The sequence below is a fragment of the Tursiops truncatus genome, chromosome 3 (genome assembly GCF_011762595.2).
Source record: "Tursiops truncatus isolate mTurTru1 chromosome 3, mTurTru1.mat.Y, whole genome shotgun sequence".
NCBI lineage: Eukaryota > Metazoa > Chordata > Mammalia > Artiodactyla > Delphinidae > Tursiops > Tursiops truncatus.
The window spans coordinates 155,873,461-155,900,521 of record NC_047036.1 but is presented as its reverse complement, the minus strand read 5'-3'; the positions used below and the strand labels follow the sequence as shown (position 1 = coordinate 155,900,521).

The window sequence follows — 27,061 nt, the reverse complement described above, 5'->3', positions numbered from 1 at the left end:
CAAAGGTTAACCGAAAGAGAGCAGGGGTAGCTACTTAAATCAGACAAAATGGCCTTTAAATAAATATTTATCATAAGAGACAAAGGAGGACATTATAGAAAGATAATGAAAAATATCTTCCATTCATCAGGAAGACACAACAAATATATATATATGGTCAGAGGTCCCAAATATATGAAGCAAACATGAGGAAATTCAAGTGAGAAATAGACAGCTCCACAATAATAGTAGGAATATTCAATATCCCACTTTCAACCATGGATAGAACAACCAGACAATCAATAAGGAGACAGAAATCTTGAACAACATTACAGACTAACTGAACTTAACAGACGTACAGAACGCTGATCTAACAATGGAAGAATACACATTTTTCTGAAGTGCACATGGAATAGTCTCAAGAATAGACCATATGTTAGGTCACAAAACAAGTCTTAGCAATTTTAAAAGACTGAAAATCATACAAACTATCATTTCTGATCACAGTGGAATGAAACTAAAACTCAACAGGCAAGAGAAAAACTGAATAAAACCTCATATAGGTGGAAATTAAACAACACACTCTTAAACAGCCAATGGAGCAAAGAAGAAATACCAAGGAAAATTAGTAAGTACCTGGATATAAATGAAAATGAAGACACAAAGTACCAAAATTTATAAGATACAGCAAAAGCAGTGTTAAGAAAGAAATTTATATCTGTAAATTTTACATTAAAAAAAGAAAAGATATCTCATATCTACCACTTAACATTACACTTCAAGGAATGAGAAAAGTAAGACAAACTAAACCTGGATATAGCAGAAGGAAGGAAACAATGAAATTAGAACAGTGATAAATGAAAAAAACAGAAAAGCAATACAGAAAAACAACAAAAGAGTTTGTTCTTTGCAAAGAACAATGAAATTGATTACTTAACTAACCATGATAAAAGGGAGAATACTCAGATAATTAAAATCAGAAATGAAAGAGGAGACATTACAACTGATTCTACAGAAATAAAAAGTATTATGAGAGAATACTATGAACAACTGTATGCAAAAAAACTGGATAATGTAGAATAAATGAATAAATTCCTAGAAACACAGAATCTATGAAGACTAAATCATGAAGAAATAAAAATATCTGAACAGACCTATAATTAGTAAGGAGATTTCATCATTAATCAAAAACTTCTGAACAAGGAAAATCCCAGGACAGGTAGCTTCATTGGTAAGTTCTATCAACATTTAAAGAAGCATTAGGTCGTGGGACTTCCCTGGTGGCACAGTGGTTAAGAATCCACCTGCCAATGCAGCGAACACGAGTTCAATCCCTGGTCCAGGAAGATTTTACATGCCGTGGAGCAACTAAGCCAGTGCACCACAACTACTGAGCCTGCACTCTAGAGCCTGCGAGCCACAACTACTAAACCCACATGCCACAATTACTGAAGCCTGTATGCCATAGAGCCCTCGTGCTGCAACTACTGAAGCCTGCACACCTGTGCTTTGCAACAAGAAAAGTCACCACAATGAGAAGCCCATGCACTACAACGAACAGTGGCCCCACTTGCTACAACTAGAGAAAGCCCGCGTGCAACATTGAAGACCCAATGCAGCCAAAAATAATTTTTTTTTAAAAAAGAGGAATTAACACCAATCCTCCTCAAACTTCAAGAAATTGAAGAGGAGAGAACACTCCCAGACTGATTTTATGAGCCAGCATTACCCTGATACCAAAGGAAACAAAGACTACAAGAAAAAAAACACAGACTAAAATTCCTAGTGAATATCCATGTAAAAGTTTGCAACAAAATACTAACAAAGAGAATTTAACAGCACATTAAAAGGATTATACATCATGACCAAATTGGATTTATTCCTGGATGCAAGGATAGCTCAACATACAAAAATCAACTAATGTAATACACAACATAACAGAATGAGGAAAAAACCCATAGGATCATCTCAAGGAAGGCAGAAAAGTCCTTTGACAAAATTCAAACTCTTAAGAAAAAAACCTCTCAATAAACTAGGAGGAGAAAGAAAGTACTTCAACATAATAAAGGCCATATAGGAAGACCATAGCTACAAATCAACAAGGATTGAAAGGTTTCCTCCTAAGATCGGAAACAAGGCAAAGGTGCTAAATTTCACCACCTGTGTTCAGTATAGTACTGTAAGTCCTAGTCAGAGCAATTCAGCAAAAAAATAAATAAAAGGTATCCAAACTGGAAACAAAACAGGACAATTATCTCATTCCACAGACAATATAATCTTATATGAAGAAATCCCTGAAGATTGCACACACACACACACACACACACTTAAAACTAATAAATGAATTCAGCAAAGTTGCAGAATACAAAATCAACACACGAAAACCAGTTGCATTTCTATACACTAACAATGAAGAATCTGTAAAGAAAATTAAGAAAACAATCCCATTAAAAGAGCATTAAAAAGAACAAAATACTTAGGAATAAACTTATCCAAAGAGGTGAAAGTCTTGTACACTAAAACTACAAGTCTTGTACTACAAAACTCACTAATAACAAATTATCTGAGAAAGACATAAAGAAAATGATCCTGTTTACAATAACATCAAAAACAATAAAGTACTTAGGAAAAATTTAACCGAGAAGATGAAAGATCTCTACACTGAAAGACATGGAGCAGTATCCTGTGTTCATGGACTGAAAAAATTAATATTGTTAAAATGTCCATACTACCCAAAGCCATCTCTATCAATATTTCAATGGCATTTGTTTTTACAGAAAAGGAAAAAAAATCCTAAAATTTATATAGAACCACAAAAGACTCCAAAGAGCCGAAGAAATTCTGAGAAAGAAAAAACAAAGCTGGACACATCACATGTTCTGGCTTCTAACTATATTACAAAGTTATAGTAATAAAACAGTATGGTACTGAATTAAAAACAGCAATGGAACATAATCAAGACTTCAGAAATAAATCCATGCAAATATGGTTAACTAATATTTGACAAGGGAGTCAAGAAAACTCAGTGGAGAAAAGACAGTCTCTTCAATAAATGGTGCTGGGAAAAGTGGATATGCACATATAAAAGAATGAAATAGACCCCTATGTTATACCACTCACAAAAATTAACTCAAAATTGATTAAAGAGTTAAATGTAAGACCTGAAATCATAAAAGTTCTAAAAGAAAAAATAAGACAAAACCTTCTTGGCAGAGGTCTTGGTAATGATTTTTTAATGAGCATGACACCTAAAGCACAAGAAACAAATAAAAAACAAGTGATACTACATCAAGCTAAAAAACTTCTGCACAGCAAAAGAAACAATCAATGATGTGAAAACACAACTTATGGAATGAGAAAACATATTTGCAAAACCATATATCTGATAAAGGATTAATATCCAAAACATATAAAGAACTCTTACAAAACTCAATAGCAAATAAATAATCCAATTTAGAAATGGGCAACGACCTGAATTGATATTTTTCCAAACAAGATATTCAAATGGTGAACAGGTACTTGAAAAGGTGCTCAACATCACTAATCATTAGTAAAATGCAAATCAAAGTTACAATGAGATATAACTTCATATTTGTTAAAATGCCTATTATCAAAAAGATGAGATAACAAATGTTGATGAGAATGTGTAGAAAAAGGAATCCTTATGCACTGTTGGGGGGAATGTAAATTGATATAGCCACTATGGAAACAGCATGAAGTTTCCTCAAAGAATTAAAAATAGAACTACCATATGATCTGGTAGTTCAACTTTGGTATGTATCCAAAGAAAACAATATCTGCACCCCCATGTTCATTGCATTATTTACAACAGCCAAGACATGGAAACAACTTAAGTTTTTTTGACAGATGAATGGACAAAAAAAAGAGTGGTAATATGTATACACACACACACACACACACACACACACACACACACACAGGAGGGGAGACTAAATGAGTAAATGGAGCTATAATAAATAAATGTTTCCATTTTTTACTGGAATTAAGTAAGTATGATCTGAAGTAAATTGTGATAAATTAAGATGCATATTGCAATCCCAAAAGTAACCACTAAGAACTCCCTAATTTTAAAAAAAAGGATTAGGGAATTCCCTGGTGGCACAGTGGTTAAGAATCCGCCTGCCAATGCCGGGGACACAGGTCTGATCCGTGGTCCGGGAAGATCCCACATGCCACGGAGCAACTAAGCCCATGCACCACAACTACTGAGCCTATGCTCTAGAGCCTGTGAGCTACAGCTACTGAAGCCAGCGTTCCACAACTACTGAAGTCCACATGACACAACTACTGAAGCCCATGCACCTAGAGCCTGAGCTCCACAAAAAGAGAAGCCACTGTAATGAGAAGCCTGCACACCACAATGAAGAGTAGCCCCCGCTCTCTGCAACTAGAGAAAGCCCAGCTGCAGCAACAAAGACACAACACAGCCAAAAATAAATTAATTAATAAATAAAAGGATTAAAGTGGACCACTGGAAAATATTTATTTAATATAAAAAAAAGTGGTAAAGAGCTACACAATAACACAAAAGACATGTGATAGAAAATAAATAGCAAAGTGATAGACCTACAGCAAACCATATAAAATAATACTAGAGTACATCAAATACTCCAATCAAAAGGCAGAGATCATCACTGGGGGAAAAAAGCAAAAATAAATAAATAAATAAGTGGTGTTTACAAGAGACACACTTTAGATTAAAAGACACACATAGGTTGAAGTTAAAAGGACAAGAAATGATATATCTTTTAAAGTCACTGTACTAATATAATAGAAAATAAACAATAAAATAAAAAATATTACAAAGAGGGACATTTTATGATTAAAGGGCAATTAATTCATCAGAAAGATATAACAATTATAAACATATATGCACCTGAAATCAGAGCCTCAAAACCCATGAAGTAAAAGTTGTCAAAATTAAAGGAAGAAATAGACACTTCAAAAAAATAGCTTGAGATTTCAATAGCTCCCTCTCAATGATAGAATAATTAGAAAAAATCAGCAAGAATATAACAGACTTATAAGACACCATCAACCAACTTTAGAAAGCTGACATCCATAGTTTTTATTAGTGTCCTTAAGTTCCAGATTTGTCTATTTGGCCTCTGGGTGGGAAAAAACTCACTCTCCCTCCTGTGCTTCTCCTTTAACACTACTACCACACTCACAGCACTCTTCACACTAGATGTGTGTTTTCCCCCATCAAGCAATTGTGACATCAGCTGGGTGTCCTACAACTTAACTCAGTTCTGCTACTATCTACCTGGAGATAGTATCAGATTCCACAGGAGCTCAGTCCCACCTCAAATGCCAATCAAAAGTGGTGGGTGCCCAGGCTTCTCTCCAATTTGACTATGTTGATTTAAAAGAATATATGCACAACGTGAGAGTGGCAAGTTAAGTTTTATTTGGGGCAAAATGAGGACTGCAGCCCGGGAGACAGCGTTTCAGATAACTCTGAGAAACTGCTCCAAGGAGGCGAGGGGAGGAGCTAGGATATAGACAAGTTTTGAAACAAAGAGCAGACAGTTGGGAACCTCAAAGTTGTTAAATAAAGAGAGCCAGATATCTCAAGTTAAGGAATTTAGTGCTTCTGTGTATGGGAAGATGCAAGTCTGGGCTCACTGAAGTCATTCCTTTGATACGCACCTCAGCTATCTGGGGCCAGTATTTTCACGTCCTGAGTTTCCACAGCGCTCACAGCAGGGAGTGGCTGCAGTCTGATGGCTGCTAGATGGCAGGTATTCTTTTCAGCCCAGAGTTTCCTCAGGCCTCACCAGCTCACGTTGGAGGGCTGCAATTATTGGTGACTGTGACATCCTTTGTTTATCGATATGGCAGGAAATATTCCATTTATAAATATTCCATTTATCAACTACAAATTGGAGGTTCCCATGACTTCCTCCCCCATGGATTCCATTATTTGCTAGAATAGCTCACAGAACTCAGGGAAACTATTTACTTACTGTTTACCAGTTTATTATAAAAGGATATAATAAAGGATATAGATGAACATCCAGATGGAAGAAATGTGTAGGGCAAGGTATGTGGGAAGAGGCACAGAGGTAGCATGCCCTCTCTTGGTCCAACACTCTCCCATCACCTCCATGTGTTTACTAACCCAGAAGCTCCCCAAACTCCATTCTATGGGGATTTTTATGGAGACTTCATCACGTAGGCATGATCAATTATTAAATCCATTTCCAGCCCCTCTCTCCTCTCTGAAATTGGGAGTGGAGCTGAAAATTCTCTGCTTCTAATCATGGTTTGGCCTTTCTGGTGACCAGCCCCCATCCAGGAGCCATCATGGAGCCCACCAAGAGTCACTTCACTAGAAAAAAATAAAAATGCTGCTATCACTCAGGACATTCCAAGGAATTTAGGAACGTGGTGTCAGGAGCCAGGGTCAAAGACCAAACATTAGAACAAAAGATGCTCATAGTGCTCTTATCACTTAGGAACTTACAAGGGTTTTTAGGAGCTCTGTGTAGGAACTGGGGGTGGAGACCAACATATATATTTTCCATTAGCTCACGGCATCCATTCATCACAGTGCCAATTGTACAGACTATATTTCTTATTTTCTGTATTTTTAATGCTCTGGCATTAGTATCCTGACTGACTGGGGTAAAGCTGCCCCTTCAAGGGCTAGTCAAGTTTTAGAGATAGCTAGGGCTCAATTGGGAGCACACCCTTCATATGCAAACTAACCAATCCAGAGCCCACAGCACCAAACACCTCCTATATCTAATGCTCACATACTAAGCCAATATTTCCTTGCCCAAATCAACCCAGGGCCAGGTACCAGACAATGAGGGACAGCTTCTATGCCCCAAAGCCCACCAGAATTATTCAAACTAGTCAATCCTAAACTGTTTATTCTGTTCTGCTTCATCGTTCCCATAGAAACCCAAATAAAAGCTCTGGCTCTCTCCTCTCACTCCTTTCTGCCTCCTGACTAAAACTGGTCCTTCCCCATGTGGCCGTGTGTGGCATGGCGTGGCCCTGTGTGGCATGTCATGCCCCATTCTCTTGAGAAATATAAATGTAGTAAATTCTTCTTTCAAGGGTGTTGTTACTCAGTCACCTCCATAAATTAAAATCCCATGGGGGGACTTCCCTGGTGGTGCAGTGGTTAAGAATCTGCCTGCCAATGCAGGGGACATGTGTTCGAGCCCTGGTCCGGGAAGATTCCACATGCCACGGAGCAACTAAACCTGTGCGCCGCAACTACTGAGCCTGCGTGCTGCAACTACTGAAGCCCACGCACCTAGAGCCCATGCTCCGCAACAAGAGAAGCCACCGAAATGCGAAGCCCACGCACTGCAACAAAGAGTAGCCCCCGCTCACCGCAACTAGAGAAAGCCCACGCACAGCAACGAAGACAAAACGCAGCCAAAAAAAAAAAAAAAATCCCACAGGTACAATTATTGATACAATAGAACACTCCACTGAACAGATACAGAAAGCACATTCTTCTCAAGTGGACCTGGAACATTCTCCAGGACAGGGCTATAAAACAACTCACATCATACTAAGTATGTGTTCTGACCACAACAGAGTTTAATCAGAAGTCAACAATAGAAGGAAATTTGAGAAACTCACAAATATTTGGAAATTAAACAACACAATTACAAATAATCCATGTGTCAAAGAAGAAATCACAAATATAATTGGAAAGAGTTTTGAGCTGGATGAAAATGAAAACAGAATAACAAAAGTAATGGAACGCAGCTACAGCAGTGTGTAAAGGGAAATTTATAGCTGCAAATGCCTATGTTAGAACAGAATGATCTGAAATCAATAATTTAAGCTTCAACTTTAGAAAAAGAAGAGCAACCTGAGCCCAAAGAAGTGAAAAGAAGGAAATAATAAAGATGATGGTGGAAATCATTGAAATTTAAAAAAAATAGAAAAAATAGAGAATATCGAATGAAATCAAGTTGTTCTTTGAAAAGATAAAAATAATTTTGACAAAATGTTAGTTTTACTGACCAAGGAAAAAAAAAGCACAAACTGCCAAAATGAAAGAGGAAACATTATGACCAATTTTTAAATAATTAAAAGGATAATAAGGGAATACCTTGAACAACTTTATGTCAGAAAATTAGACAACTTAGATGAAATGGGCAAATTCCTAGAAAGACAAACATCGCTCAAGGTATGGAAAATCTGAACAGGTCCTAACAAATAAAGAAATCAAAATAGTAATTAAAAATGTTCCCAGAAAGAGAAGCCTAGAATCAGATGGCTTCCCTGGAGAATTCCACAAAACATTGAACAAGGAAACAACAGCAATCCTTCACAAACTCTTTCAGAAAACAATCGAGGAAACAGACACCACAAGAAAACTACAGACCAATATCCCTCCTAAGTATGGATGTAAAAATCCTGAACAAAACATTAGCAAATAGAATCCGGCAGCATATTAAAAAGAATCAGATGGGATTTATCCCAGGAATATAAGGTTGGTTTGACATCTGAAAATCAGTTATGTAGTACATAGAATAGAAATAGACAGGAGGGGTATTTCTGAGGTAATGGAAATGCTCTAATAATCGATTGTGGTGATGGATTTAGTAGAAATTGCACATTTGAAGCAGCTTAATTTTATGGTATGAAAATTACACCACAATAAGGTTGTTACAAAACATGAGTGATAGGAAGAGAAAGGTCTGGGCTGTGCAGGGTTCAGTGCAGGCGTCCTGGTCAGGGACGGGGCAGAGGGTCAGGCGCAGAGGGTCAGGCGGGCTCACAGGTGGCTCTGTGCCACCTCCGTCAGGAGGCGTGGGGTGCGAGACAGGGGAGGTGGGAGGATGCGGGGAACCGCAAGGGGAGCGTGGGGAGGAGCACACAGACCTCGGTACTCAGAGGTGTATGGAGGTGCGGCATGCGGGACGTGGGGGACAGGACCGCAGCGGGGATGTGAGGACGAAGGAAGGTCCTGCAGGGCATGGAGAGGCAGAAGGCGCAGGGGACGTGAAGGATGTGTGGGGCGCAATGGGGGAGCGTGGAGGGACATGGGATGGACATGGAGGAGTGCTAGGCGCGAACAGTACCGGGGGTGGGGGTGGGGTTGTGGGCAGGAAGGGCACACTGAGGGGGCAGGGGTCGAGGAGGGCACGGCCTCCATGAGGGAGCGCAGGAGCTTGGGGACTCAAGGGGTTCCGGGGGTGTGCATGGGGTGCGGGGCGTCAGGAAGCAGCCAGCAGTCGCACGCACCGCAGATAGGACTGGGTAGTCCTAGACCCTCGCAGCTCCAGGCGCCCGGGTGCAGGTGGTGCGGATACTACCTGAGGTGCCCTCAGAACCACCAGCTGGGATGTAGTTCTCAGGACTTTCGGATACTGGGGTCACTGCTGCGGTAGGGCAGGCGCGGCTGAAAACAGGGGTGCAGGGCGTGAAGTCTCGCCCTGCAGGCCGCCGGCCAGGCTCCACTCTGGGAATGATTCCAGCCTGTGCCAAGAGTGACAGGGCGCACAGTGCACATTGCTCGACCAGGAAGTTAATGAAAATCACTGAATTCTACATTTGCAAACCAGTGAGGTTGGGGGTATGAAAATTAGGCAGTAAAGTTTTTTAAAAACTCAGTTCTGTTCCAGAAGACTTAGCCCTCCTCTCCTGTTGTCTCAGGTGTGAAGTGGGATGTTACCACACAGACTTGCTATTAGATGTGATGAGTTAATGTGGAGGAAACAAGTGAAAAAGGACCCTTTGTCATTTAACCCAATCTTGTGGATACATTACATGCCCAGGAGAGGTACAGATGGGGAAGCGAAAGAGACTGACAGAGACTGACCACAGACATAGACCCAGGACTGCTGTTTTTATTTTTCAAACATTCTATTGATCACAGTTACTAATGCCTTAAATATTGTAGTAGCCACTCCCTCCTCCTTCTGAGGTCTCTGTCGTGCCATCCTGAGTAATTGCTTTTTAAGCACTGATCAACCCAGAATGATTTTTATCTTCACAGCTTCTTTCCTGTCTCCCCGTTGGTCTGCTGGCTGAGTCACCTAGGGGGAGAGGTTCTGGGCATTTAAAAACTTGGTAGGCAATACTTATGGTTGTTTTGGAAGCCCCAGGAATGGCTGACCACATTCTGCACTGCCCTGGCTTAATCTACATCAATCCAGCTTTATTTTCCTCCGGAATGCTTATCAACTACCCAAGTAGGAGTTCACCAACGAATAATAGCATATGAGCTCAGCTGCTGGTAGTGTAGGAGATCAACTGCTAGTGTAAGTCATCTGTTGCTAGCACAGGGGTCACCAACCGCCAGCACTGACTGCCAACGCAAGAGCTCCCCTAGTGGCCAGTGTAGGAGTTCACCTAATGCCAGTGTAGATCATCTACTACCAGTGTAGGGGCTCACCCGCTGTAGGATAGATATGTCATAGATTGTTACCCGTCACTCACAAACGTATCAGGGCACCTGCAGGAGCTTGCATGTTCATTGTGGTCTCTCTGGACCTAGAACACTGGGTGGTACCCTGGGGATGCAGAAGTCAGCAGGAGTAACCTTTGTAAAGTTGAAAATCAGTCTGTTTGCCAACAGGTATCACTGAAGCTCATTTTTTTTCTCTCTTGACTGGTGGACGGTAGCAGCATGTCACCCCAAAACACCTCATTTGGCATAAAGGTTATGTAACCAAGCAGGACCCTACGAGGCTTTCCTGGGACAGACCCTTCCCCCATATCCTCTGATATCTGATGCACATTTCCTGAGTTTTTACAAATGCTAAAACCACCACCAAATGGAAGAAATTAACTACTTGATGATCACGATCCCCCAGACCTACTGGAGCCTTAGGTTGATACTGTTAACCACCCTGTTACCTCACCATCAGCCAATCAGAGAATTGTGCAGGAGCTGATCACATACCCTGAGATTCCCCCCCTCCCTCACCCGGCCTTTAAAAATGCCTTGCTGAAACCCTTCAGGGGGAGTTCGGGGTTTTAGAGCCACCCATCCTCCTTGTATTGGCGCCTTTACAATAAATGCTGCATTTTCCTTCATCACAACCCGGTGTTAGTGGATTGGATTTGCTGCACATGGTCGAGCAGACCCAAGTTTGGTTTGGTAACAATTATTTTGAGCTGGAGGTGTTGAGAAGCAAATACAAGCTCCCTGCCTTTCCCCATCTATCTAAAAGCAGGACACACATCTACAGAGGTATTCCTGTCCCCTCTCCACAAGAAAGATTTGGAGACAATTCTAATCTCATCAGTTTGGAGATGGTACGGGGCTGGGGGGGGCAGGGGGCAGGATCTACATATAACAAACCTTACTAACTAGCATTAGGTACCATTAGTTTACCTGCTCGTTTTAGGACCTTGGAAGCCTAAAACTGCTTTCCCTGTCATTTCTGCATAAACATTGTTCTTTGTTGAAGATGCTGTCTAAGCCAGAGATCTAAGCTGCTGCTCTCAGTTACTCATTTTCCTGGGGTTTCTCCTATGCATGCCTGAGGTATACGTGTCAATAAACGTCTTTGTTTTTCTCTTGTTTAGCTCTATTACAGGGTCTCAGCCAAGAACTCAGAAGGGTTGAGGGCAAATGATTTTTCCTCCCTTACCCTTGTGTCCAGCTTTGTTCTAAAGCCACAGCCAGAGGCGTCTTGGTGTCCTCGGGGCAGTTGTGTGCTCATTTATTAAACTCACGAGGCTGCCCCACAGGCTAGGTTTCCAGTGGCCATTGTGGAAGTCCCAAACCTTAAAGTCCAAATCTTGCTGCAGGCAGCAACCAAACACTATGCTCAGATTCTCAACAGGAAGTGAAGCAGCAGGCCCCGTTCCTTGGGAAATCATATGGGAATAATTCCCCAGCCAAAAACATGGCCAGACTCCTGACTCAACTGAGAAAATACCTCCCCCTGTGTACATAATTTGAAGGAACTGTTGTTCAAGATATTCAAAAGTGGTGTATACATAGTAACAATAACAAAAAAGCCCAAGAATGGGAGAATGAGTAAATAATCCAGTAAATGAAATAGTACTGGCTATTGAACACAGAGGAACATGGAAAATGTTTATCAGGTTATCTGAAAAAAAGGGGAAAAATGCCCGCAGTCCCTGCATGAAATGAACACACGTGTTGAGCCAAAGAACATCGAGACCATACCTGGGAGTTGCTGTGCTTGTGTGGGCAGCAGCTGCATCCCCGACTTTACCAGTGAGCATCTTGTTTCTGTAACCCCTCCCAGAGGGTGAGCCCTCTGGAGGATTTCCCCACCCCCCAACCTTAAAGATAAGGGGACTACAGACAACTGTTAATTTATTTACTGTGAGAATGGTCCTTACAATTAATAAAAATCTAGGGGTGCAGAGACGCCGCATCACACCTTCTTGAGAAAGATGAAGAAGCGTCAAAACTTAAAGCAAAAGCGAACCCTGGACTTTGTAAGCCAGGGCTCTCTGTGGCCTCCCCCGCTCCCCCAGGCAGGAGACTCTGGGTTCTGAGTTCAGGGACCATGCCACGGGCCACTGAAGAGGCATTTGAGAGGGCAACGCCAGCTTGCTCTTCTCAGTGCCGCTCAGATGGAAACAGTGAGGGGTCATTTCTGAGCCTCACACTCACCTCCAGGCCCTCAGACCTCCCAGAACTGAACCTCTGCACTGGGAACCAGGGAAGAAGCTTTTTCCAGAGGCCCTGAGTGGGCCACGTTCAGGGGGATTTGAGGGCATCTGTGTGTCCTAGTTAATCAACCACTGTATTCAGTGACTTGCTCCCAGTTCCCTCCCTGTGGCCTTTCCCACATCACCTGTCACCTGAGGACTCTACTGCACCCCAGTTAATCTGAGGCAACTACATCCAGACACCCGCCCCCGCCACCAGTTTAGACCAGACCCCAAGACAGGCTGGTGGGCTTGGAGCCACCCCTTGGCCAGCAGTCTCACAAGACAGCAGCTTTCTCGAGGTGTGGCCCCAGGGTTTGAGGGGGTGCTCAGACTGCAGCCTGAGAGTTCTGCAGGCCCTGGCGTCTCACCCCAGACTGAGGCTGGGTGGGGCAGGTTGGTGAGGCTCCTGGAACCAGAGCTACCAGGGCCCTAGGCTCAGGGCTCTGCAAAGGACTGTGTGTGATGCACTGGTGAATGGGGTCTCAGCATCTGATGACCTTGCAGAGTCCCCCGAGGCAGGACAGCCCAGCCCGCACACACTCACATGGCTTCCTGGGAGTGGCAGTGACAGAGTTCAGTTTGCTACACGTATCCGAGTGGCATTATGAGTGTTTTCCACAGCTCAGAGGACAAGCACCCTCTTCTCAGGTTTTTCAAGTGTCTCGCAGACTCGGAAGGCAGGACAAGGGGCTATGAGAGGCCTGCTCACTGGGGAGCCAGCATGTCCCCAGGCCCACCTTTCGGCCTGCAGATGGTCATAGGGGTTGGGCTGCTGGACAGAGGTGAGAAGAGGGCCCGCAGGGTCCCCGAGAAGGGCGTCTCAGGAAAGGTATACAAGAGCGACCCATCGTTGGCACTGTAGAAGGACAGATGTCCAGCCTCGTAGTCCAGAAAGATGCCCACGCGCCGGGGTGGGTCTCGGAGAGGGGCAAAAGCCCGCTCGGAGGAGTTGTAGTAGCTCCCCAGGAACACCAGGATCCAGAACCCGTTACCAGCGAACAGCTCGCCCTTCTCCTTGCGGTTGGCGTTCTCTCTGCAGACGCCCAGGGCCCAGCTGGCCCGCTCCCCGACCTCCACCTCCCAGTAGTGGCGGCCCGAGGTCAAGGGCTCCCGGCCCAGCACACAAGGCCCGGGGTCGAACCGCTCAGGGCTGTCGGGCAGGGCCTGCCGCAGGTCCCCCCGCCGCACGCTCCTCCTGTCCTCTGATAGTACCAGCTCAGGGTTGGCGGTGTCAGGATCCAGGGTCATGTCCCCTGCAGACAGAACAGTGGTCAACCCTCGAAGCTGTCTGCCCCAGACCCATACAACCTTGCAGTTTGTGACTGCCCATAAACTGACCACGCTCCTTCTCACTTGAAAAGATGCCCTAACCACTTCCAGTTGTATCTTGGAACGTTCTAGAAAGCAGTCCGTGCTTCCTTGTGATTCATGCCCCTTAGAGCACAGAAGGAAACCCTGAGTGCTTTCCGTGTCCATTCTTTTAGTCCCCAGAGAGAAGTGTGTGTGTGTTCTAGGGCAGCTTTCATCCCAGACTCCACAAACCTGGGGTCCACATGGGGCCTCTGGCACCTGAATGACCCTAGGAAGGTGTTCCCACCTCTATTTTCCCTAAATGCAACAGTGAAAAGCTTGGACCTGGCCTTCCCTTAGCTGCTATCTTCTGCCCGATAGCCCTGATCCCTCCTAGTTTCTCATCCATGAACTGGGAGCCTGCATGTTGTTCCTACAACAGACCCCAGCCCACCAGCAAAAGCTCAGGACTGGCACCTCCTCTGGTCTGGAGACAGCGCGTGGGATCCCCCCGGCCTCTGCACAACACTCACCTCGGAACCTCCGCAAGGCCTCCACCAGCCCTGGGACCCTGCACACCGTCCTCATCTCCATGGGCACCACCTCGGGAGGCTGCAGCTTCACGTCCTGGACTCTGGAGGGGCAGTGGAGGTGTCACCCCTGCAGTGGGCCCACCTTGAACCCTGCCCACCCTCCCTGGGGAGAGTCCGAAGCTCCTACCTGCGCAGGGTGTCCCTGATATCCTGTGGGAGAGACACACACTGCGTCAGCACCCATCCCCCAGGTGAAGGGCATGAAATGCAGCCAGGCCAGCTGACACCACTCCCACACCGGGACATCTCAGCTGAGACGCCAAACTGCATTTCACATAAACCTGTGGTTCTTATCTCAACCCATCCTCCTGGGCCAACCCGTCCTCCTTCCAGAACCTCTGCTTCCTGCAGCTTCTCCAGCAACATTCACTCATCCTTGAGGGCTGCTCCCTCACCTCCTAGCTGCCTGCCTAGCCCTCCCACCGCTTTACTGACCATAGCCCACTTCTGCTGACTTCCCTCAATCCCCGCCACACACTTGTCCGGGATTCTTCCTGCTTCCCAGGCTTAAGATCACCTGATGGCTCAGCAAAGGCCAAAGGACTAAATTTTAGCCCCAGGATGGCAACTGGGAGCCTCTTACTGGTCCCTGAAAGCCCACTCAGCTCTGAGGCTCCAAGGAGGGTCACCTCCCACAGGAAGCCCCCTGGGCTGCACATGCAGGATCCTTGGCTCCCACCTGCGGGCACAAATTGCAGGGGCCAGGAGCTGAGCAGATTCTCAGGGGTAGCACTGGGCCCATGCAGGAATCCCTATGGGAGACCTGTTGGCTTTTCCTCTCAGCACAGTGGGCCCAAACCTTCAGAGAGCTGGGTGGTGACCCACTGGCCTGTCCCCATTAGGGCTCCCAGACAAGCGCTAACAGCAGTTCGTGCAGTTCAGCAGTGGTGTCCACTCCCTGTGTTTCATAGGAAGGAGACCAGCTGGTGAGGACCTGAGAGGTCCAGTCAAGCACCAGTCAGTCAGCCTGCTTTGCACAAAGCTTCCTCCACTTTCCTGCTCTCCATTCCCATGCCTGGCCTTCCCTTGACACCCCCCACATGCCCACCCCCAGGAATGGGTGCCAGCTCACCTGCAACAGCCCCAGTGCTGGTAGCTGGCAGCGCCCCTCCAGCTCAGTGATGAGCTCGGCCAGCTGGGCGCTCTGCTGTCCGAGCCGGGCCGCGCTCTCCCGCAAGGGGGGCAGCACCTCCAGCTCTTCCTCCTCCAGCCTCTGCAGCAGCCGCTGCTCCTCCTCCACAAGCAGACGGCGCAGCCTCTCAAACTCTGTCAGCACATTCTGCCGCTGGGTCTCCACCATCTTCTGTGGGGGTCGGGGAGGACAGCTGAGGGCCTAGGACCTGGAGCCACCTTAACCCCCAATCCGGGGTCCCCCACGTCCATCCCTTCCTGACCCCAAACCCACCACTTGGGCCCTCATACCCATCCCTCCCTGATCCCCAAACCAATATACCCAGGGCCCCACATGCCTGGTCCTCCCTGACCCCCACTCCCAACCCCCAAACCCACCCTGAGGTGGGTTATACATGGGGTCTGGGGCAGGGGTGCTGCCCAGAAGCATGAGGCTGAATGTGAACAGTGGCGTCCTGCGGTGGCGGCCCTCATGCCCCCTGCCCCCACCCACATTGGGTGCCTGGCCACCTGCCTGCCACAAGGAGCAGGTCTCCTCCGCCTGGGCCTGGAACAGCAGTGCATCCTCCATTTGCTTCCGCAGATGCTCCAGGGACTTCTCCAACTTGCCCTACAGGGAGGTGAGCCCAGAGTGACCCCGGCCAGGCCAGGCCTCCAGGCTGGGCCTTATACCTGCTCCCACCTGCCCAACCCCAGCTAAGCCTGAACTACTGGCAGGGACTAGTTGTGGAAAACTGGGCCTGGGACATGACAGGTGGAGCAAACTCAAATTTGCCAGGAGATCCCTCCCACCACTGCCCTAACCAGCTACTTCCCCTTGCCTGAATGTCCTTTCTTCTGTTGTTCCCACCCCTCCCGAATCTCAGGGCAACCTTCCCACAACCCAGCTTCTCACTGCATCACCACCTTCTTTCTTCCAAACCCCTTCGTGTCTCTCTGCCTGAACTGGGCTTGCTGGGTTTCAGCTAACTGCAACGAGCCACAGGATGGGCACATTTGTATCCGGCTCCTTGGTCCTGATTTCAGGCCTATGCCTAACATTTACTTCAACCCACACTTCAACCCTGTTTACGACACACTTGGCACCTGGGAAAGCCAGGAGGCCCGAGATGCAGGAGGATCTGAAGGACCATCACAAGAGTGACAGCAGCGCTGGTGGGGATTCCACTGTTCCCTCCATCCATGTTCTAGATGCTCCAGGGCCCTGGGAGGTGGCGCTTTATAGAGCCAGCACTCCCAGGCTGTGCAAATACCAGCCACAGCCCACGGATAGCAGGTAAGAGCAGTTTGCTGGGGCATCTTCTCCAGCATGAAGACAAAGTAAGCACCAATACAGTGAAGGGTCACGCCATCCCAACCCACGCCACTATGGTATCAAGATTATTTAGAGCGGAGGTGACTGAGAAACAGCAGATGCAGGAAGAGCTCTCTGCTCTCCTCCCTTTTGCCGAAACGCAGGGCATAAGTTTTCCATGAGAACGATTCCTACCCAGTACCAGGAAGGGGAACAGTCACCACCCAGAGACAAGTTGTTGACACTGAGATGAGTCTACCTACACAAACCTTAGTCAAATAACGCTGATGTTCCATTACTTCCCCTCAATATACTTCCTTGCTCCTTTCCCACAATTTATTGGCCCTAGAAGCCCAAATCCCCCTTCTAGTTGCTTGTCTAGTTGCTTTTCCACAATTTATCATCCTTTGTTAAAATGGACTATAAGCCTGTGAGTTTCTCACTTTTCTGTGAAACCCTTGTGCCATGTACAATTTAAAAGACTATTAAAAGTATATGTCCCTTCACCTGTTGATCTCTTTTGTCACTTTAATTTGCAAGCCTGTCATAGAACATGACACTGTAGAAGAAAACACTTTTCCTCCCGTATGATAGACAGGATTAAGTGCCACCACATGAGACTTTATCAGGTCAGCTGGGACAGGCCTCTAGAGAGCTGCTGGTCATTCTCTGCTCTTTTGATCACTTTCCACACCCTGATTGGGGTCCTCAGTGACAGAAGTGCAAATCTGCTAGACTGATGTAAGGAGGGGGTGTTCCTGTATGCACGCTATACCTCAAAGTGAGAAGAAAACCACAAGAATTGTGTCAGGACAAGCCCAGTGATGCGGATCAGGTCTAGGTTTATTGTTGTCCCAGAGGCTTGCTCTATGATAGTGACAGAGTACTGATTCTAACGTTGACTAAAGCATGTACTTGACGCACCTCAGCAGAGAGACACTACTGGCCATAAAGCAAAATGCAAACCACAGTCAAAAAGTTTGAAAGATGCCACCCGTGTACCTAATACCTTCGGTTTCAGAAGCAAACCCACCCGCAGGAATGTAGTAGGCAGCTGGCCAGGTGAGCCAGGTTAAGTGTTTGCCCTGAGGCTCTTAGCAGAGAAAGGAGTGCTGGTGTTCGTTTGGATTTTAAGGAAATGCATTTCCAGAACAGAGAAACAAGGCATCTCAGCCTGGGCTCAAAGCAGGGCTGAGCCCTGGCTTGTCAGCTGGCAGAGTATCCTACTGGGAAAGCCTGGTGGGCCCTGGCGTCCGCCTCCTGGGGCAATGGCTCTGTCCCTGCATTGATCCCTGCCTGGGGCTCTGCAGCGGCTTCCTGGCTGCCTTCCCATCTCTTCTCACCAGAACTTCAGGACTGGCGTCGGCCCCACGGCCCTGGCCTGCCCTGCCCACAACCCTCTGAAGGCTCAGTCCTCATCCGTGCACGTCCACCTGTGACCAGCCACCTCTGAGGCTCCCTTCCCACTTTCTCCTCTCCCGGCTCCATCCCTGCCAAAGGTCAGTCAAACCTGCCCAGTCCCCGCCCCAGGCAGCCCTCCCACCGGTTCTGTGGGACCTAGACTTCAGAAAGCACGCCCCCTCCCCACGACCAGGTCCCCAGGCCAGCGCCTCGCTGGTGGGCGGTGCCCCAGTCCCTCTAGGGTGCCGTTTGGGACAGGCTACACCCCCCTACACACCCCCGAGACCCGGACCAGGTTGGGACCCGAGCCCACAACCTGGGCCAGGATGGGGCCCCCAACCCCCCAGGCCCAAGCCACGTCCCCGCAACCCGCAGCGACGCCCTGCTAGGCCGTGCTCCGCCTGGACCTGCCCACACCTTGAGATCGTCAGCCGCGTCCTGCAGCGGACGCACTCGGTGCGTCCAGTGCTCCCCTGAGCGCTCGCAGGCCGCGCACAGCAGGCGCAGCTCGTCGCCGCAGAAGGCGGCCAGTGGCTCGCGGTGCACGGCGCACACGCCCTGTGGGACGGGCGACGGAGGGTGCAGGCGCCGCGCCATCTCGGCCATCTTGGCGAGCGGTCGGTTGGGTCGCAGGTTCCTCTGCGGGGACAGCTCGCGGCACTCGGGGCACGCGTACGGGCCCTCGGGCTGGCCCCAGCAGCGCCGGATGCACTCGCGGCAGAAGTTGTGGCCGCAGTCGGTCATCACCGGATCCGTAAAGTAGTCGAGGCAGATGGCGCAGGTGGCCTCCTCTTGGAGGTTGGTGGACAGGTCCGGGGCGGCCATGGCACCGGTGGAACGGAGGAGGGCAGTGTGGTCCGCCGGGTCGGGCGGTGGCCGGCCGCTGCCGGGACTATGGGGAGCGCGCAAGGACGCGGGGTCTCCAGGGACGCGAGATGCAGGGCACCAGGGGACTCGGGAGCTTCGGAGCGCAAGGGCTCCGGGGTCCAAGGCTGCGCGACTCCTGGGATGCGGAATATACGGCTCCGGGACTGCAGAGGCTCCGAGAACGTAGGGCCTAGGAATACCGTACGCAGGGAGGAAGAGGAGTCGAAGCGGGGACGGAAGCAGGAAGCAGCTGGGGTTTTTTTGTTTTTTCCTTTGGAGCAACCCACTTTAGCTCCGGATTGGCCGTGGCCTGTCACGCGGCCCGCGGGCCGGACAGAATTGGAGGTTGCTCACCCGCTGACCTTGCGTCGCCGCCGCCGCCTGCGCTGCTGCCTCTGGGCTGTTGCGGTGTTGCACGGTCTGGCCTCTCCGTCGGGCCTGGGGAAAGGTGGGGTGCAGGGGCCGGGGCCAGCGGGGTGCCCCGCACGGTCACTGGGCTGTCCGCGAAGCGCAGAGACTGCGAGGACAAGGGCAAGCTGAGGCTGTGTCGTGGGCCCCAAATCGTTCCCCGTGCGCTCCTGGGTGTCTTCGCGCGTCCCCGGGCTGGGAACGGTCAGAACTTACTGGGTGATGGGCTTGGCCCGCAGGGACTTTGGCCTTGTTGGGGTACGAGTACATTGACCAGAATTCTAGGTTTCTGGCAGCTGTTATCTGGCTGTTAATGCGTCTGCAGCGGCGGGGCTCAGGGGGAGGTGGTGGGGTGGGCGGTGGAGAGGGAGTGAAAAGAAAGGACCCTCACTGATCCTCACTCTGAATTTTGCCCCTGCAACTTCCCTGGGTAGAAGGGATGGAGGTGGGGAGCTCTGAGGCTTTTAGGATTTCAGCTTGAAAAATCTCTTCACTTTTTCATTTTCCCCCTGTGAAGGACCCAAATATGGAATTTGTGGAGGACAAAGAAGGTAGATATTTGAGGACTCGGCTGTACATATAAAAACCTGAACCATGGAGGAGCCAATGAATGGCAGCATCTCAAGTGGAGAGTGAGGGACATGGCTAAAGAACACTGCACTACACTGTGCCTGGTACAGATGTTTTTAGAAACTGACCCACTATGGAAGTTTTCTTTTCTATGAAGCATCTGTAAATATAGCCTCTTAATGTTTAACTGCTTTAATCATGATTATATTTCTGCTTTGTGAAACCACCCTGCACGGCCGATGGCTCTCAAATGCCTCGTGCCAGATAAGCTGGGCAGGTGGGCCTTGCTGAGCTGGACCACATCACCTTCTGGAGAAACCAGGGCTGCCCAGGCTCCCCCTTCTTGCGCCGCTGTCACTTCACCCATAGGGTCACTGTAGAGATGACCATCTTGCCCGATTTGGGGGCCCCAAGGCAGAAGAAGGGTTGCAGGGGGCCAGAGAAGGCGGGCTGGGAGTAGGTATGTGGGTGGGACCCATTGTTCACATTGTAGAATGACACGTCTGTGGCCTCGAAATCCAGGAAGATGCCCATGTGGCTGGGGGGCTCAGTCAGCGTGACGGGTGTCAGGGCAGACGTGGCAGGTGCATACCTCTTTCCCTTGCATAGCTGCACCACCCAGAACCCATTTTCTGGGTACTTGGGGACCCTGCCCCTCCGGCTCACGTTGTCCCAGCACACGCCCAGGACCCACAGTGCATCACCAGTGAGGTTCATGCCCACCTCCCAGTAGTGCCTCCCTGAGGAGAAGGTCTCTTGGCCCACTGCGCAGGGGTAGGCTAGGAACCTGTCCTTGCCATGGGGTGTGCCGTCCATCGGGGTGCTCAGGTAGCGCCTCTGGCGGCTCTCATATAAGAGGAGGTAGGGGTATGCCGTGGAGGGGTCGGGCACCACATCCTCTGGAGACGGGCCCGGAGTGGAGGGGAGAGAGGGACCTTTCACGGTCAGGGTGGGGAGGGTGAGGCCCTAGCAGGGGCCAAATAATCCCGCATTCATCCTAACCCCCACCCAGGCCTCCCTTTGGCTGAGTTCGGCTGTGAACCTGGGGTTGCTGCATGATCCCGTACCCCAACTGTGGATATTGGTGGTGCCAAGGAGATGGGGCTGGGGAACCATTTGAGCATTAGGTCGTGTGGTTGAGACCCACTCCCCATTGGTGGCCCTTGCCTTGAGTGGCTAGGAGCAGGGTGGGGCACTGCCAAGAGCACCTGGGCCCCCACTACTTACCTTGGAAGCTCTTGAGCACCTCTATCTGCCCGGCACCCTACAGATGGTCTTCAGCATGGTGGGGGTGGTCTCTGGGTACTGCACGCTCAGGCTGTTCTTCCTCCAGTGGACACAGGTCTCACTGTCTCCTCTGGCCCCACTTGCAGTCCTCCTTGCACCCATCACCTCCTCCACCGCAGGTGGCTACGTACCTGCCCAGGAGGTCCTTCACATCCTTCAAAAGACACAGAAGGAGGAAGAGAGATTGGCAAGGTCTCATTAGGGATCTGTGGAGCTGAGCACCCTGTGTCGACATTTGGCCAGTATGGGCTAGAAGGGCTTTATGATGTTTTCCCATGGCCCTGTTTGCAGTTCCCAGAGTGTAACGCTGTCTTTTGGCTGTACACAGTAAGGTATCTGACTTACCCAAGCCTCCTGCTACCCATCACAATGAATGAGGACACAGGGAAGCTGTCCTGCTCATGATGGACCATGAAGGCATGGGAGACCAAATGGTGTTTTCACCCTGTGGGCCTTGGGCCTTGAGTGGGTCAGGAGTCAGTTTAGTGGGTTGCAAACAGCTTGCTCTTTTTTTTTTTTGCGGTACGCGGGCCTCTCACTGTTGTGGCCTCTCCTGTTGCGGAGCACAGGCTCCGGACGCGCAGGCTCAGCGGCCATGGCTCACGGGCCTAGCCGCTCCGTGGCATGTGGGATCTTCCTGGACCGGGGCACGAACCCATGTCCCCTGCATCGGCAGGCGGACTCTCAACCACTGCGCCACCAGGGAAGCCCACAGCTTGCTCTTTGATAGAAGACAAAGTATTTCCCCAAAGGTAGAGCGAGTGTATAGTATTGTCTACACCAGGACACTTATTGGGGACAAAACCCACAGGATGCCAGGATAACAGGCATAAAACTAGATTGACCCAGGCGCACTGGGAGATACAGGTACCCTGCATGTGGCATTTGCTTCGCTTGTGTAAACACATTCCTGTGAATGTGTGTATAATGGCTCACAGTGTGAAATGTATTTTTTTGCTATGGATTCCATCACTCTGCACACTTGATGAGCCAGTTACCCACTTTTTGGCCAACATAATTGCCCCTTCCAGGGCCTCGGTGTGCAGGCCTATCCCTGGCAGGCCAGCTGCACCTTCTCCCCATTTCCATAGCTGGCAGGTGTGATCATGTGACTTGCTCTTGCCTGAGAAGTCACGGGCACCTGTCTGGGCCAGTGTGTCTGTGCCCTGCATCACTGTGGACAACAGCTGCCCTCAGGCCACATCCCTAGGCTATGAAGGGGATGAACACAGGTCTCTAGGATTGGAGCCTGTCATAGACTGAATTGGCCCCTCCCGAAATTCATCTGTCGTGGAGCCCTAACCCCCAGCACCTCAGCATGTGACTGTATTTGGAGATAGGGTCTTAAAGATGTGATTAAGATAATATCAGGTCATTAAGGTGGGCTGTAATCCAATCTGATGATGTCCTTATAAGAAGAAGCTATCAGGGCACAGACACAGAGGGACGACCATGTGAGGACACAGGGAGAAGATGGCTGTCTATAAGCCAAGGAGAGAAGCCTCAGGAGAAACCAGCTCTGCCCACTTGAGCTCAGACTTCCAGCCTCCAGGAATGTGAACAATAAATGTCTGTTGTTTAAACCACCCAGTCTGTGGTATTTGTTATGCAGCCTGAGCTGACTGAGACAGAGCCTTTCCCATGGGCCTGAATCTGTTGCCACAGGTCAGCCCACCCTAACCACACCTGAGCCAGAGCTCATGCCCCCACCCCCCACCCCCAGCCAGGTGAACAGGTGTGCCCACCTCACCTGCAGCATCTGGAGCGGTGTGCACTCATTCCTGTCCTCCAGCTGCAGTAGCAGCATCTTCAAGGAGTGACTCTGCTGGTCCAGTGAGGCCATGCTCTTCTGCAGCTTTGCCACTGTCTCCTCCTCCTCCTCCTTCAGAGCCTGGAGGAGGCGCCGCTTCTCCATCAGGAGGAGGCCCATCTTCTCAAACTCAACCACGATGCGCTCCCTCCGCTCCTTCACCTTCTTCTGTGGTGGTAGTGGTGGGGGTCCTACGTGAGGTACCGCTCAGGGCCCCACCACCCCAAGTGCCTGCTTTCAGACCCCACCCACCAACCAAACCCACCAGCTTGGAAGGGCTGCTCTGGGGACAATGGCACATCTCTGAATGCCAGTGACCCACAGAAAACCAGCAAACCTGGCAGGCCAGGGGCCACACAGAGGCCCCCTGCACTGTCACTGTAGCATAATTTTACTCTGAGCCCCAAATGGCAACTTCCAAGCACCCGTGTGCCCTTGCTCCCCGCATCTCTGAAATGGCCAGTCTGTGCTGAGGGCACTGTTCTCAGTCCTGGTTTGGCAGGAATTCTGTGACCTGGGAAATCACTGCCTGTCTGGGGTCCCACGTTCACATCCACACGGGACAGTGATTCCTACCTCAAGGGGTTCCACAGGTTCAGGAGACCCTGTGGATGCTTTGGGGCCTGGCTGGGCCTTCCCCACCCTGCTCAGCTGCTGAGCGTGGTCCCCAGCACCTACCTGCCATTCGGCCAAGGTCTGTTCCTCCTTGGCTTGCAGCTTCCCGGTCTTCATCATTTCCTCTCGCAGCTATCCCATGTTCTCCTCCAACTGTGGGGCGCCCAAACCATGGGATTTGGGGTCAGTGGGCCCCCTGCATGCCCCACATCTAGATGGTGCCCTCTGAAGCTACACCCACCCCAAAGACCATCCTGATGGGGTGAAGGGGATGGAAATACGCCACCTCAAAATCTGCCCCTTTGGCATGAGGACTATTTTGAGCAGGAGGCAACTGAGAACAGATGCAGAAAGATGCCTTCCAGGGGCTCCCATTACCTGAGCAAAAGCACCTTGCTGGGAATGTTTTATGCCCACGAAGAAGGTGGAAGGTTGGTGTTAAGATGGACCTGCACTAATAACCCTTATCTTCCTTTGATTTCTCCCTATATATTTACTTTCTGCTATGCTCTGAATGTTTGTGTCCCTCTCCACCAAATTCATATATTGAAGCCTTAACCCACGATGTGATGGTAGAGGTGGGGCCTTTGGGAGGTGATGAGGTCATGAGGGTGGAGCCCACATGAATGAGATTAGTGCCATTATAAAAGTGACCCCAGAGAGCTCCCTTGCCCCTTCTTCCATGTGAGGACACAGTGAGAAGTTGGCCATGTATGAACCAGGAAGGGGCTCTCACCTGACTGTGCTGGTGCCCTGATCTTGGACTTCCAGCCTCCAACTGTGAGCAATAAATTTCTGCTTATAAGCCACCCAGTCTGTGGTATTCTGTTACAGCAGCCCAAGCAGACTGAGACACTTTCCCCATAGTCTGCCACCCTTGGGAGGCTGAAACCTTTGCCTTTGTCTTGTTGCTTTTCTCCAAATGTATTATTCTTTGTTAAGATTCTAGATAAGCCCAAGTTCTAACTGACCCTTTTTTACTGTTGCTACAGTTTCTCCCGAGTGACTCGCATCACACGCATGTGTTAGTAAACGGTTTGCCTTTCTCTTTGATTTGTCTTTGCTCAATCTAATTTATGGGCCCCCAGCCAAAGAGCCTCAAGTAGGTGGAGGAGAAAGGCTCCCCTCCTCTTACCTAACAGAGGGTTGCCTGGCCTCCCCACACAGATGGCTGCACAAAGACCAGGGAATGTGGACAGGCCCATGTGGGGACTTTGTCAGTCTGGACTCCGGCATAATCAGAGGTGACACCACGATGGCCTGGCCACCAGCCTGTTTTGTCGTGGGAGTGTGGGGACACTTGGACCTCCCTGCCCTGGCCCCCAGCCCAGGCCCACCTCGTATTCCTGCACAGCCTCCTCAATAGGGACCACCCTGTGGGGCCGGTGTTCCTGGGACTCCCTGCAGATGACACAGATGGGACTCTGGTCGTCCTCACAAAAGAGTTTGAGCAGCTCCTGGTGCACCTGGCACAGGTGCCTGCTCTGTAGGCTGGGGTGCTGCCCCGCCATCTCGGCCGCCTTGGTCAGCAGACGGTGGGGCCACAGGTTCCTCTGGGGGGATAGCTTGCGGCACTCGGGGCAGGGAAAGGAGCCCTTACACTTTTTCCTCGTTTTCTGGCCTTTGGCCTTCTCCCAGGTCAGCCGGATGCACTCTCGGCAGAAATTGTGACTGCAGCTGGTCATCACGGGGTCTGTGAGGTAGTCGAGACAGATGGAGCAAGTGGCCTCCTCCTGCAATTTTCTGGCAAGTTCCACAGCGTCCATGGCTCCTGGGGAAGGAACGGAGTGTCCTGCCACATCCTCTGTCTGGAGCTCTGTCTGGGCTCTCCACAGTACTCTCTCAGCATCCTTTTGCAGATGGAGTCTGAACACGGGGTTGTTAGGGTACCCTGACTTATCTTCAGTAAGAGGCACAAATGCCTCCCTGGAAGCTGACAAAGACCCTCTCCTTCACCAAACCCCAGTCAGCTTCCGCTGAGCTGTAGGCCTGTCTTTAGCCGGCCCCACCCAGTTTCAGCGAGAATTTCACAGTACTCCCACCATAATATCTGATCTAGTTCCTCATTCCCACCTTTAATGAACACATGTCCTTGACCCTCCTTGGGCAAGAATCCTGTTAGGCCAGTTTAGCAAGAAGCCCCCTCCTCATGGCGCCTCTTAGTGATTTTCCATCACTGAACCCCATCACCCTGCTCCTTGGCTACAGATCCCCAGCTGTCTTGGCTACAATCAGAGATGACCCCCCATCTCCCTCTGCAATTGCAATAGTCTTAAATAACGTCTTGCGTACGGTTTTAACAAGCATCATGTTTCTCTTTAACAGAACACCTGCAGAACTAAGGAAAAAGGGAGTTTTAGAGGAACAACACTCTCTCTTCCATTAGGGAGCAGGGTTGACGAAGGTTCTCTCTTTAACCAAACTCTAGCTCAGCCTCCCTGAACTTTCCAGCCAGGCCTTGGGCTTCCATGTTTGTCTCTGCATTGTTCGAGTTTAGCAAGAATCCCACTAGGTGGGTTTAACCAGACACACACCCCCACCCCTGCTACTAAGACGTGTCCTCTTAGTAATTTCCCATAACTTACCCCCAACCTACTCCTTGGCTATACCTCCCCACTGGCCCATGCTGTATTCAGAACTGAGCTTCACATGGGGCTCTACATAGAACCCCAGGTTCTATGCTGATCTCTTTCTTCCTATTTCAATAGTCCTGAATAAAATCTGTTTTTACCCCTCTAAGTACCATCCAGCTCTGGTTTTCCTTGACAAGGTGCTGTGCAGAAAAGACAAAGGAAGGCTACTGCGTGCAGACATGCACACAAACACACGTACACATGTATGCACGCATGTTCACACACAGGCACACATACACAAAAGCACATGCAGAGGCACCTACACACGTGTACACACTTGAACACACAAACACACATATACACACACACTCTGGGGCTGGAATACCCATGACCTTATCCAGTGGAGATCCAAATCTTCCCCTGTGCACTGCACTGGGTAGTTGTTAGGGCTGAGTTAGAGACTGGATTTGAAAACATCATTTCTGAATTACAAGCACCATCCAGATCCCTTTTGTACAATCTGAAACGATGGCGGCTGGATTCCGCAGATTCGTGAGTCCCTGACATTGGCTCACTTTGCCTGGAGCTGTCTCTGTGA

General features: G+C 49.3%; 2 protein-coding genes and 1 long non-coding RNA gene across 4 annotated transcripts; 1 reads left to right on the top strand and 2 right to left on the bottom strand.

The window, feature by feature from the left end:
- Positions 1 to 12,263: 12,263 nt before the first annotated feature.
- On the bottom strand, positions 12,264 to 19,516 carry TRIM11 (tripartite motif containing 11). 2 transcript variants are annotated; one of them, XM_033853723.2, is made up of 6 exons: positions 18,751 to 19,516; positions 16,153 to 16,248; positions 15,580 to 15,807; positions 14,635 to 14,657; positions 14,448 to 14,548; positions 12,264 to 13,877 (listed from the first exon to the last, which is right to left on the bottom strand). In XM_033853723.2, exons 1-6 carry the CDS (start codon positions 19,156 to 19,158, stop codon positions 13,330 to 13,332), a joined length of 1,404 nt encoding a protein of 467 aa, XP_033709614.1. In that variant the 5' UTR covers positions 19,159 to 19,516; the 3' UTR covers positions 12,264 to 13,329. The 2 variants fall into 2 exon arrangements, with proteins under 2 accessions (XP_033709614.1, XP_033709613.1); XM_033853722.2 differs by having other exon boundaries at positions 15,580 to 15,810; positions 18,751 to 19,512.
- On the top strand, positions 18,993 to 20,374 carry LOC117311888 (uncharacterized). The gene is made up of 2 exons (XR_012331013.1): positions 18,993 to 19,131; positions 20,126 to 20,374. It is a non-coding gene; the product is annotated as an uncharacterized lncRNA (long non-coding RNA).
- A 158-nt stretch (positions 20,375 to 20,532) lies between these two features.
- On the bottom strand, positions 20,533 to 25,656 carry TRIM17 (tripartite motif containing 17). Its single transcript, XM_033855088.1, is given in 7 exon segments — positions 20,533 to 21,077; positions 21,406 to 21,432; positions 21,435 to 21,505; positions 21,597 to 21,619; positions 23,216 to 23,443; positions 23,954 to 24,043; positions 25,228 to 25,656. Coding segments are annotated over 7 exon segments (1,413 nt in total).
- Between the last annotated feature and the right edge of the window lie 1,405 nt (positions 25,657 to 27,061).

Bases quoted from the DNA above. Each gene is read 5' to 3' on its own strand.
- TRIM11 (XM_033853722.2), bottom strand. From the start codon at position 19,158: ATGGCCGCCCCGGACCTGTCCACCAACCTCCAAGAGGAGGCCACCTGC. The intron at 15,811-16,152 runs GCAGGTGGCCAG...CGACCCCCACAG, and splicing joins AGACCTGCTCCTTGTGGCAG to AAGATGGTGGAGACCCAGCG. The intron at 14,549-14,634 runs GTAGGAGCTTCG...CTGCCCCTCCAG, and splicing joins ATCAGGGACACCCTGCGCAG to AGTCCAGGACGTGAAGCTGC.